General features: G+C 36.8%; 2 protein-coding genes across 2 annotated transcripts; both read left to right on the forward strand.

Moving 5' to 3' along the window:
- Positions 1-3,212: 3,212 nt before the first annotated feature.
- LOC110744589 (wall-associated receptor kinase-like protein) lies at positions 3,213-7,318 on the forward strand. Its single transcript, XM_021944576.2, has 3 exons — positions 3,213-3,494; positions 3,659-4,469; positions 6,906-7,318. The coding sequence occupies exons 2-3, from the start codon at positions 3,716-3,718 to the stop codon at positions 7,109-7,111; spliced, it is 960 nt and encodes a 319-aa protein (XP_021800268.1). The 5' UTR covers positions 3,213-3,494; positions 3,659-3,715; the 3' UTR covers positions 7,112-7,318.
- Positions 7,319-8,924: 1,606 nt separating this feature from the next.
- Positions 8,925-10,340, forward strand: LOC110772282 (uncharacterized). The gene is made up of 5 exons (XM_088246140.1): positions 8,925-9,228; positions 9,392-9,463; positions 9,576-9,658; positions 9,764-9,966; positions 10,068-10,340. The coding sequence occupies exons 1-5, from the start codon at positions 9,017-9,019 to the stop codon at positions 10,149-10,151; spliced, it is 654 nt and encodes a 217-aa protein (XP_088102266.1). The 5' UTR covers positions 8,925-9,016; the 3' UTR covers positions 10,152-10,340.
- The last annotated feature ends 1,569 nt before the right edge of the window (positions 10,341-11,909 follow it).

The raw sequence follows: 11,909 nt of genomic DNA on the forward strand, positions 1-11,909 counted from the left end.
GTGTTTTGAGTGTTTTGAGTGTTTTCAAGTGCTGCTTCTGCGAAGCTTCTGTTAAGCACTACTGCCTTCCCTGCTTCTATGTAAGTTTGTTGAATATTAATGATACTACGTTTGATATCGTATTTAATTTCTCTATATTATTATCCTTGGTTTTGGCTTTGTATGTTTGAATTCCTCATAATAATTATGTTTATTCTCTACGTCTCTACACTACCTTCCGCTCGAAAGCTTAAAATTGATTGAGAAAAATTTTGCTCTTAAGAGTCTGGGCCAGTACCTGGTATCAGAAATATATATATATATATATATATATTAATAGGGTCGAAGAGCAACACTACTACTATAACCAGCAATATGTCAATATATATAAGAAACAACAAAATATATACACTTCGCATCATGCAATGCAACAAATTCGGTTTCTAAAAACCACTAGGAGCTTGTTACCCTAAACAAAAGGTAAAACCGACGGATTAAAAGTAAAAATCTTAAGTGTAACGGGATATATATATTCTCTTCTTGTAGTCACATGACTCAATGCTTGTTTATAGTGACTAATGACGGAGCTAGACTACAAATATTGGGAGGTCAATAACTGAGAAGTTTATAAACTTATTATCCACAAATTTTCGAAGTTTTATATAAAATTTCAAGAATTTTCTGGAATTTTGGGGCCACAATCACTTCAAGTCTACGGCAGCCATTTTTGCAAAAACTAATCATTAAAAAAGACACTTCGATTAAAATTTTACGAGTTTTTCATTAAACTTCGTTTTCGGTTTTGTTTTTCTTCTGAAAATGAGCCCTCGAAAGGTTTGGCACCATTTGAATTGGTCAAACGAATTATGGGATTTGACATCAATTTTCAAGAGAGATCCAAAGGCTGCCAACACATGCACGAACATTTGGGCCCCGTTTGGTTCACGGAATGGATTTGAGGGGAAATCAATTCCCATGTCATTTCTCAAGGAATGGGAATGAAAGATTCTTTTCCCACGTTTGGTAATGTTGGGAAAATAACCGAGAGATTTCACTTTGTTTCCTTTCCCATGTTTGTTTTGAGTAGGAATGGAAAACAAAGTTTGTATAATTTTCCAATTATATCCATATTAAATCAAATAAAAAAAGAATGCATTTAATGATACGTTGTAATTATAAATTGTTCATAGGGACAAAATAGTCATGAAAATTGTGCATTGAATGTTGGCTCATTTTCCCAAACTTTCCCATGAGGAGGGAAAACAAAACCCAAGTTAAGAGCAGGGCATCACTTTCCCCCCTACTTTCTCATGTGCAAGGCATCCATTTCCCATGCCCGGACTTACCAAACATGGTAAAGGAATTGAATTCCCATTCCCAAGTCTTCTTTCCCATGAACCAAACGGGGCCTTGGGGAAGCATTGCCACCAAGCAATGAAGAAAAACTTAGTTGCGATAGAGATAGCACGGTTTTGCTATTTCCGACTAATAATAATATGTCAAGTAGAAATGTTATCATGCGTGTTATAGTGTTATTGACCGAAGATAGCAAAATAGTGCTATCCCCGTTTCATAAAAGTCTTTCTCTAAGAAATGGAGTGAGAGATGTAACACCACTTCGAAAATTGTGGTAGGTTGGTGTAGCATTTTTCTGTTCAAATTAAGTACACAAAATTGTAGTAAGCAAAGTTTTAATACTTGATGCCAAAAGTTGATTCAATTGCAAGTCACTTGATCTTCAATTATTGGAATCTTTCGGCTAGGTTGAAATCAATCTGCAATATGGAGAAAAGGATCCATGAGATCTTGGCACAGATGTGGTACTGATAAAAGGCATTTCGATGCTTAACTTAGTACAAATATTTATGAGTAAGTAATTTAACAGAGTAATTGTACATGTGCAAAATTATTGTTACCTCATGCATTGGGGCAAGAGGCCTTAAGTGAGGTCCCTCTTTGGTCAATGTGGGACTTTTGTCCTACGAGGAGGGTGCTAACATATGTCCTTATTTTGAATAGGAATGCCCTTCGGTAGCACGACATGTGTGATGGCAAGTGTCTTTATTTCGAGAGTGAGTGCCTTGAAGATAGTGGCGCAACATGTGTCAATCGGTAGATGTGTACCCTATATTGGTATATTGCAGACCGCTTGCATGGGGTTGGTCTTGACGTGGCCCTAGCGTCTTCAGTGACTCCTACTTTGTCCTCAATAGGTGTAGGTTTATTGTGTCTTAGGCTACTAAATCTGCTTGGTTAGATATGGTATAAACACAAACAATATCGAGGGAGGGTAAACTTAAACACATGACCTCGGATGTAGAATAACTAATTTTAACAACTTAAGCTACAATCTCATTGCAGCCCTACAATGTCTTTTGATTGAGGCTGCATGCCTTTGCTTTGGATGGTGCATTGCATATAATCTTTTGTCTGATTTTGCTGTTGGTATGTTTGATTAAAAGCATTTCTAATGTTTGATTAAAAGCATTTCTACATATTATTCATGGGTCATATTTTATTATGTCGGATCATAATCGGAACCCAAAAGAAGAAAAAAATTATTTTCTTTTCATAAGAAAAAGAATTATGGATCATTATCTTGTTTAATGCCTTCTAACACTTCTTATTTATTTATTTATTATTATTAAGTTTTTATTTATATATAGAGATGCATTTGAGAATAATGCTCATTACGTCACTCTGATTAGGTGCATCCTTTTATATTTCTTAATAAAATTCACTTATACTGTCCAATTTAATATATAAATTTTGCGGCTTTTAAATTTTGAATCCGCCACTCCATAGTAGTTGTGACCAAACGCGTTAACCAAGTTTGTGACCCCGACTCTGGTGCAATTTTGAGGCTAAAACTTATCACACAAAAGAGAGAAAATATGCCCATGCCAAAAGCATCTGGATTTTTGTTTTTTTGCGTGTTCATTTAAAAAGGAAAGGCATATAGTGGAGATAAAGCTGCTGGACTAGTGAGACCCCACCTCCCCACCTCCCCACCTTCATCAAATGAAACCAATTTGCTAATAAAATAAAAATGGTGTGTTCATATGCTGTCCACACACAACCTCTGTGTCAGTCAAACCATTTATAATTTGCAGGCTGACCTCAACATTCCAATATCTGTAATTTCCAATTCCCTCCGAGGTCATTTCTGTACCAAAACATTTCTTCTAGTTGCAGAAACATAAAAAAGGCATCTTGCCTATTCAAGTCTTTTCAGCCAAAAACAACACATTGACAATTTGACGCAGCAACATGTATTTTACGTTTTAGGAGTTGCAGAGAGGCTTGGAAAAGAAAAGGAGAAAGCTTTTTGCTTTGATGAACAAGAAGCTCAGCTAGCAGCAACATTCAACTTTGCTGAATTAAGAACCAGAGACCCCATTAATTTCATGCAATTGCCCATATCCAATCCCCATAAACAAAGCAGTTAATTACACCTTGAACAGGAGAGCCAGAGCAATTAATCCAACCACCATTGAAGAAGCTCCAGACCAGATGTAAGCTCTCATAAATTATAACTCAACAAACTCAAAATCTTTATTAAGAACTCAGAAGCATTTATTTAATTGCTCAATTTTCAAGCTTTCATCTTTATTAAAACCCAGAATCTCTCCTGGTCTTCTTTTTCAAATTTCACTTCAATCAAAAATTTAATTTGCAGAAAGGTGACGAATCTGATGACTGATAAGCACCCAGCTTCCTCGGAACCCAATTGAAGATGGTTCTCCGCCAAAAGTCTCTGACTTTGATCACTATCATCACCATCCTTATCACTACAACCTCCATAGCCACCATAGCCAGAGCTCAAAACTCAAGCTCCTGCAAACTCACATGCGGATCGGGAAAATCAGCCAAGTCGGTTCAGTACCCATTTGGGTTCTCAGAAGGATGCGTAATCCCATTGAACTGTTCTGACAAAAACGAAATCAAACTCGGTGAATTCACAGTCCAAAACGTAACCAGAAGCAGCATCTTCGTCCATCTCCCTGCACAATGTAACAGAAGGTACCAATCCATAGCCCCTCTCTTCGGCCCAAACTTCGGCCCAAGCTGGAACAATAGCCTTCTCTTCCAAAACTGCACATCTCCACTCCCTGGCTGCCAAATCCCAGCTGAATTTGTTCAGAAGCGATTCAATTTATCGAGCTGCGATAATATCACCTGTGTGTCACAGGCGCCTAACGGCTCCGATATTATGAGATTTGAGGACTTGAATCGGACCCGGTGCAATTACTTGTTCGGGTCGTTTTCGGTTCAGTCGGGTCGGGACTCGCTGCTGTCGCTCGAGTTCGAGACGCTTCAGTTGGGTTGGTGGGTCTACACCGGCCTTTGTGAATGCCATTTGAATGCCACGTCTACGACGGTGAAGCTCGGTGAGGGGAAGCCGCTTGGGTGCCGATGCAGCTGCAACGCTGGGTTTGATGGTGACGGGTTCAAACTCGGGTCGGGTTGCCAGCCAGTGAGCCAACCGGGTACTGTTTCTTTTTATGGATTATTATAATTTCAGCCCCATTTTGGGTGTTTTAGTGAAACTCCCTTCTTTTAAAAGAGATTTTCTATTTAAACCCCACACTTCTCTTAGTTCACCCCAATACTTAAATCATTAAGCTTATTATTGTGTAAAAAGACAAAAAAGGTCATTCAACTTAATACTTAACCCTAGTACATCTATACACACACCCCACACACCCCACCACTCTTCATATTAAGTTTTACAAAAATACAAACTCCTCTACATTGTATTGCCAGAGACGTAGCTTTAACGAGCATGCCTCTTTAAAATCTGCTTGGGAGTTGATGGAAATACTTGTTGATTGTTTGGCTGTAATGATCTTATTCTCTTCCCTTTGTTGATTGCTTGGCTATTGATTGCTTTTTTTTTTTTTAATACCTGATGTTTTGGTAAAACTGTTCTCTTTCTCTAGAAAGTATTTAATTTCGAATTTGGGGTTCCATTTGTTTGTGTTTTTTTTCTGTTGGGAACAGGGACGAATGCAGCTAATGGGCTGTATGGGCTATAGCCCATGCCAAAAAAATTTTGATTTTTAAATGTGATGTAGTCTTAGCCCAAACAAAAAAAATATCTATAGCTAAATAGAGGGGATAGCCCACTTCGTACCTGCATTCACAGTAAACAGAGTCAAAACTACTTGAGTGGGACAGAAAGCATCAATTCATGAGGGTGAAAACGCAAAGAAGCCAAGACATTTCTTGGGGGTCTCATTCTAGTTCTATCAAAAGTTTGATTTATTTATTTGGTGCAACCAAGACACTTCTTGATGAAATAGGTCGTAATGGACTTACATCACAATTTCGTGGGGAAGCCGAGAGTATTTATATTGCCATGATGTCGTTTGCATTTGTTTTTTCCTTATTTTTGTTGTAAAAAACTATGGGATTGCATGTTTATTTAGTGATTTCAACTCTTTCAAGCCTAGAAGGGTGCAACTCAAATAGTTGTATTATGTATTTGCATTGCATGTTTATTCTATATTGTCTTTTTTTATTAGTTTATATCTTATGTACTATATGCATTTTGAGGGTATGGCTCAATATGTCCCCCTTGATTAGGTATATAATTTTTGTTATCAATGAAATTCACTCGTACCGTTGAGTTTGTTTATAAGGGAAATCCAACCCAGTGTATTTCGAAATCCTGGATTCGTCCTTGGTTGGGAACAATAATATTATTGTCACGTCTGGAATTCTAGTATGCATCTAAAATCATAATCCTGCTGCTGCTACTTCAATAGTTGGGTTATTTTTCTTGTTGCTTTTCCACTATGATAAAAGCTTCAATGTATTCTCCATTGGTGGCCGATCAGATGGCATGGCCACTCCTAGTGCAAAGTGTAGCAACCTCAAGTACCAGTTTTATCTCCTCTCGCACGGAACGTTCATACCAACTTCATTCTCATTGTAAATTTCTCTCAGAACAACTTCCCTTGACTAGCTCTGAATGCTTGCTCCTGAATTCGTCAACCTGCCATTGCTTAAAATTTCCAGCATGATCTCCCCAAAGTTGTATACATCCCTTTATAGTTCCTCTTTTGTCTTTTTACACAATAATAAGCTTAATGATTTAAGTATTGGGGTGAACTAAGAGAAGTGTGGGGTTTAAATAGAAAATCTCTTTTTAAAGTGTTGAAATTTTTTTTAGTCGTGGTCTTTGATGGGCAAGTTAAGTGGAAAAGTCACAGTTGGGCACGGCGGGGTTTTTGGACTTGTCCAATGATGTGCTAACACGTCATTATAGATTTATTTTATAAATGAATTTTTATTTTTTTTGTTGTGATCAAAAAGTCAATTAAATTGTAAAAAATGAGGGGTGCATTGGATTTGATTTGGTCATAGCAATGTCGGTATGGCCTAAAAGCTGGAAGCTTTACTTGAATATAAATTTTTCTTTTTGGTCAAAATACTTGAATATAAATTGATATGAGTATTTGAGCATAATTTTAGGAAGAATTAAATGTACCAAAGATATGAGTTGATTAGTTGTCGTGTGGTTTCCTTTCATTGAATTCCTAAAGTAGATGCCCTTCAAAATGAATGCACATGGTAGTTTTAAGTTGCTGATGCAATGGTGCTGCGCATTTCATCAAAAAATAAAAGTAAAAGATTGTGCAGTTTCTTCATGCTTCCGATCTCTGTTGTCTATGTCCGGCAGTACCGTTTACTTGCACGCACCTTCCTATGCCCTTTAATTGATATTTGCAGAATAATCAACAGGTTTGTTGGGTGTTTTCAACAAAAATCTTCAAAGAATTTATCATGGTTTAGGCTCAACTGTAGAATTACAAACTTTTGCATGCCTTTTTATTTTTTCTGGATAAGCTTAATTCTGACATGATATTTCTTAAAGACATCAGAGGATGACACAAAAAAAGGACTGACTTTTCCTGCAGAAGATCGCAGTAAAGGTGATAACGAAGGGTTTTGGTTTCACGTCAGCATGGTATTTGGTTTCATCGTAGGCTTTTGGGCTGTTTGTGGAACGTTGGTCCTAAAAAAGTCATGGAGGTATGCCTATTTTAATTTCTTTGATAACATGCAGGAGAAGGTAGCCTTAAAAATTGCATTGAATGTAGCTCGTTGGCAAGGGAGATTATGATACAAAGAGAAAATAAAAATGTGCATGCCTGTTCTAGCGGGCTAGTGGGCTACTTGGTCCGCCTATTGCTGCTGAAGCTTACTTTTGGAACTTGTCTTAGCTTTTAAATTGATGTCTTTGTTAATTTTTTATTTGGTTTGGCTTGTTTTGTATTAGTGGTTTCCTCACTTTGTGTTTTGGTATCTCACAAGGGGCTTTGGTTCTTCTCGTTCCTTCTAGGTGTTACTCTTTTATTTCTTCAATAAATTTCTCTTGTGCAGTCGAGATTGTCAAAGGTGGTATTTCTCTCGTGCTGAATTTATGAGGAAAGGTGGTATTTCCAGTTAAAATTAAAAAAATGGTGGCATTAAGTGCTATTTCCCTAAAGTAAAAATAAACCTTCCTCTCTATCTAAGGATCCAGCACCGGATCTTTGATCTCTGGTGAAATTGGATGTGCTTCTCCTCCAAACAGTATATAATAAAATATATAGTTATGTTATTGTACGTTGGTTGTTAATAAGTGAGTTTTCTAGCTATTGGTTTTTTAGTATATATAATAATTGATTGCACGCTCTCAAACCACAACAGTTAGAAACCAAATTTAAACAGAAAGGATATGTCTGATCCTTTTAATTTAAATTCAACTATGCAAAAAATGAAAAATAGTTTAATTATTTTATTGATGGGTGTCTTAAGTAAATTTCCTCAGAGACCAACGTCCAGTTTTTTGATAATAATAATAATTTATTAATTATTTTTATTTATGCCCAAATTCAAAGCTAAGCCAGCCAAGCCCAAGAAGCCTAACACTCCAAAGTCAAACTATCAAAAAGCCTTGTTTATAAAGGCTTTTGAAGAACTGAGGGGCCGTTTTCATTTTTAAGAAATTGAAAACAAAAAACTTGCTTGTAACCAATTTTAGTTTTTAAAAAAACTGAAAACTGAAGAAAAGTTGTTTGGTAACTAATTTCAATTTTATGTGGAATTTGGAAATGAATTTTTTTGAGGTCAAATTGTGAATTTGAGATCATAGAATGAAGTGCATGTTACAAACAGTTTGTAGTATTTTTTGATGATTTTTTTTTGGAATTAGGATGAATTTGTGGTGAGTTTTGGATTTGTAGGTTCTGAGACTTAGACTGATTCTGTGGCCAAAAACAAGAATCAAGTAGCCGGGTCCAAATTGGGAGGTCCCAAATACTAAATTTATTAATTGGAGTGCATTTCATGTGTGTGGATGTAAAATTAGTGAATGCAAAAAGGAACACAAAAATAAAATTAAAACAAAAATTTAAAACTGTTTCAAGTTATTTTTTAAAAATAAGGGTGATTTTTGAAAACTAAATTTCATTTTTTTGAAAACTGAAATTGAAATATGTTAACAAACACGTTTTCATCAGTTTTTAAAAAAAAAAAAAAAAAACTGAAAAGTGAAAATGAAATGATTTTCAAACAACCCTTGAGTTTCTTCGATGTGGGACAAAAACCAAGGCATTTGCTTTCAAACTCTAACACTAACCTCTAATACACTTACAAGATGTTAAGCCTTAAACGAGAATGAGGTTTGTACTTGCAAGCAACAAGCTACACGTTTATACGCTACACAAGCTACACGTTTATACGCTACACAAGCTACCTTCTTTTTTTTTCTTTTTTTTTTCTTTTGTTGAAAGGATCTCTTCAAAACCCACGTCATCCCTTGGCGTGTGAGGACATATTCCAGTGTTTTGCCCGCAAACATCATCAAACGTAAATGGCATGGAAAGTAGGCACACAAATAGCTTCAATGTCTCAAATTCCATATTAAAAATATAATCAAAAAACTATTATATATACATGATTTGGAGACATCGTCGCTGAATATTCAGAGACCTTAAGTCCACATCTCAAATATACAGGTGATTATTATTGGGGGTGGAAATTGATGAATATGCCTAAGAAAGATTTGTGGGGTTCTTTCAGATTGAGAAGCTTTCTTCAATTACTCTATGGCAATCGGTCTAGCTCTACAAATGCATCGCAGGGACAGTTCCCAGCTATGGAAGTATCTAAGGTTGGCCATGGCTATTCGATACCGCAAAGTCTTCGACTTTTCAGCACCAACAGCAGACCATGGACAAAACGTGATACCAAAGTGTAAGAAAATTAACTGTGTTTTGAATGGTCTCCAGTTATACTATGATCTCCTGGATTAATTAGTTTTCTCTTCGGATTGAAAGAACAGAAAATATGCTTTCTGATCTAAAAGTAGAGAAAATATGTTCTGGTACTTGATAATATTTCGCTCCTTATATTTTAGGTTAAATGGTGGAGAGGACAAGGTTCAACAATCACACCAAGCTACTTCCACTAGGCTCAATTTTGCCCACTGGTATGAACTCAGTCACATGACTTTCCTTTGAATGTTTTTTTAATTTACAAAAATTATATTGGGAATTTGTTGGAAGTTTTTGGAGCAAAAAAATGGCTTGGCCTGCATGCAGGTTCAAATGGATGTTGGGATCCATATTATCACTAATGCTGCCTTTTTGGGCTCAGAATTGGGGAAAACTGAAGAGGATTGAAGGTAGGCAAAATCTCCTTCATTTCATTACGTACAGTCAAATATATAAATTATTAGAATACAGGATTCCTGATAAAAGAATTGGGAAATTCTTTATGTCTTATATAGGAAAGGCAGAAATTGTAATGGAAGAGGTTGAGAATGTGGCAGAGGTAGTAGAAAAAGTGGCAAATGTGGCTGAGAAGGTGTCGGCGGACGTCGCAGATGAGCTCCCTGATAATAGCAAACTAAAGGAAAAAGTTTTGCTGGTAGAACGGGCATCAAAAGTGGCTGCTCAAGATGCTCAACTAACACAAGATTTAATTCACAAGGTCTTGTTATGGCCATTTCCACCACCATATTAAGTTTATATACATTATTTGTTTTGAACTTTGTAACCTTGACTGATGTATTTATATCCGTTCAAACACAGGTGGAAACACTGAAGCAAGACCTGGGAGACTTGGAGACGCTAGCGGAGCCCCTTTTTGAGAAGATTGAGAAGCGAGTGATATAAACATTTGTTGGTGAATAAATCATTTCCGTTTGTTGAAAAGGAAAGGGAAATGCTATAGGGTGATTGTATATCATCTCTAATATGTACATAAAGGTGATCTTCCTAGCATTTACTCAAAAGAAAATAAAGAAGTGGAAATAATCGTTGAAACAAAAATGGAAACGTCAAATGCTTGTACTTATTATAACATTTTAAGGAAGCAAATAAGGCCTTCTAAGAAAAAGCAAAGCAACACAGTTTAAACATACACTTATTTATGTTGGCACTATACTACATATTAGTATTTGCGCGACGAAGACGTTTTGGTTGCGCAAAGTATATTTGTGTCGCACAAATAGTAGTGCGACAGAAGATTCGTCGCGCAAAATGTGTCGCGCAAAGATCGTCAAGAATGACTTTGCGCGACGAATCTATTCAATTAGTCGCGCCAATTCTGCGACGGTGAACCTTCGTTGCACAAAAAGTCGCAGGATAGTGAGATTTTTCGTCGCACAAATATTTGCGCGACGAAAATATATTCGTTGCACTAATCACGCGGGACGAGAGAATATTCGTGGCTAAAATATTTGCGCGACGAAATGACAGACGTTGCAAGAACACCGCGCGAGGATTGGCCTTCGTCGCGCAGATCTAGCGGGATGAGAGGGTTCGTGACAGGAATATTTGCGCGATGAAAATTATTTGTCGCAGTTACTTAGCGAGACAAATATTTTCATCGTGCAAAATAGAATAAATTCTTTAAAATTTATTTTTACGGTTTTGTATTTTTCAAAAAAGGAAATTTGCGCGACGAAAAATATCATCGTGTGGAGGAGCCACGGACTCGAGCGGCGTATCGGGAGGAAGCTGGGAGGCGGACTCCTGAAGAACCAACTGGCTCTTCTCAATCATTGTCGTCTGTTGAAGATAACATAAAATATTAAGTAAAACATTCATATAATAACCATAAAACTTGAACGCGTAAGATAATAATTTAAATTAAAGGCTACTTACATGAAGGGACTCCGCCAACTCATTCCCAGGTTGAACATAAACGTCGCCAAAGACGTCAATCTCTGGGAATTTGGACCCCCCCTTAAATTGAACAAGATAAGAAAAATGTTAGTACGAAAAAAACAATTTCATATTAATGACATGAAAAAATAAAAAAAATAAGACTTTATTATTACCCGGCGCCGCGCCTCCATCCTATAGGTGAAGGGTCTGGAACCTGAATGGTGGAGAAGAGCCTTCCTCTGCCTATTGCCCTTATTTGATTTGGCCTTCTTCTGTTATACAAAAAATAAAACGTATTAGTTGAAAGTCAAATGAAATATAAAAAATTAAATACACATTAGTAAGAAACGTGTAATAAGTTTCAACTTAATAAAAAAAAAATACCACATAATCGGCCTCTTGAAAATGACCGCAGAGCCACTGCCAACTATCCTCCCGGCCCTCAAGCTCGTTCGGGCAACCCTCTTGAAGAGCGACCTGCGGATCATCATATGCCTGAAAATGGTGGTGCAGGTCGCTCTTCCATTGCTTGTACCGCTCAGCAAAGAGTCTGTTGACGTATGCCAACAACTCCTCGCCGACGTTCTCTAAATTGTAGTTTGTCTAAAATAAATTCATTACATACATGAAGTATTAGAAATAAAATTTAAAGGGAAAACAATTAAAAGGTATAGAATACATACCGACAGCTGTCCGAACACCTCCATCCGCACCTCGTCAGGCATGACCTTCCAAGACTTCCATTTCATCGGGCAATAAGTC

Source organism: Prunus avium, chromosome 8 (assembly GCF_965620075.1).
Source record: "Prunus avium chromosome 8, drPruAviu1.hap1.1, whole genome shotgun sequence".
NCBI classification, from domain to species: domain Eukaryota; kingdom Viridiplantae; phylum Streptophyta; class Magnoliopsida; order Rosales; family Rosaceae; genus Prunus; species Prunus avium.

Excerpts from the sequence above, each read along its gene's own strand:
- LOC110744589 (XM_021944576.2), top strand. The coding sequence starts at position 3,716 with ATGGTTCTCCGCCAAAAGTCTCTGACTTTGATCACTATCATCACCATC. Across the intron at positions 4,470-6,905 it reads CCAGCCAGTGAGCCAACCGG|AAGATCGCAGTAAAGGTGAT; the intron begins GTACTGTTTCTT and ends CTTTTCCTGCAG.
- LOC110772282 (XM_088246140.1), top strand. The coding sequence starts at position 9,017 with ATGAATATGCCTAAGAAAGATTTGTGGGGTTCTTTCAGATTGAGAAGC. Across the intron at positions 9,229-9,391 it reads ACAAAACGTGATACCAAAGT|GTTAAATGGTGGAGAGGACA; the intron begins GTAAGAAAATTA and ends CTTATATTTTAG. Across the intron at positions 9,659-9,763 it reads AAAACTGAAGAGGATTGAAG|GAAAGGCAGAAATTGTAATG; the intron begins GTAGGCAAAATC and ends TGTCTTATATAG.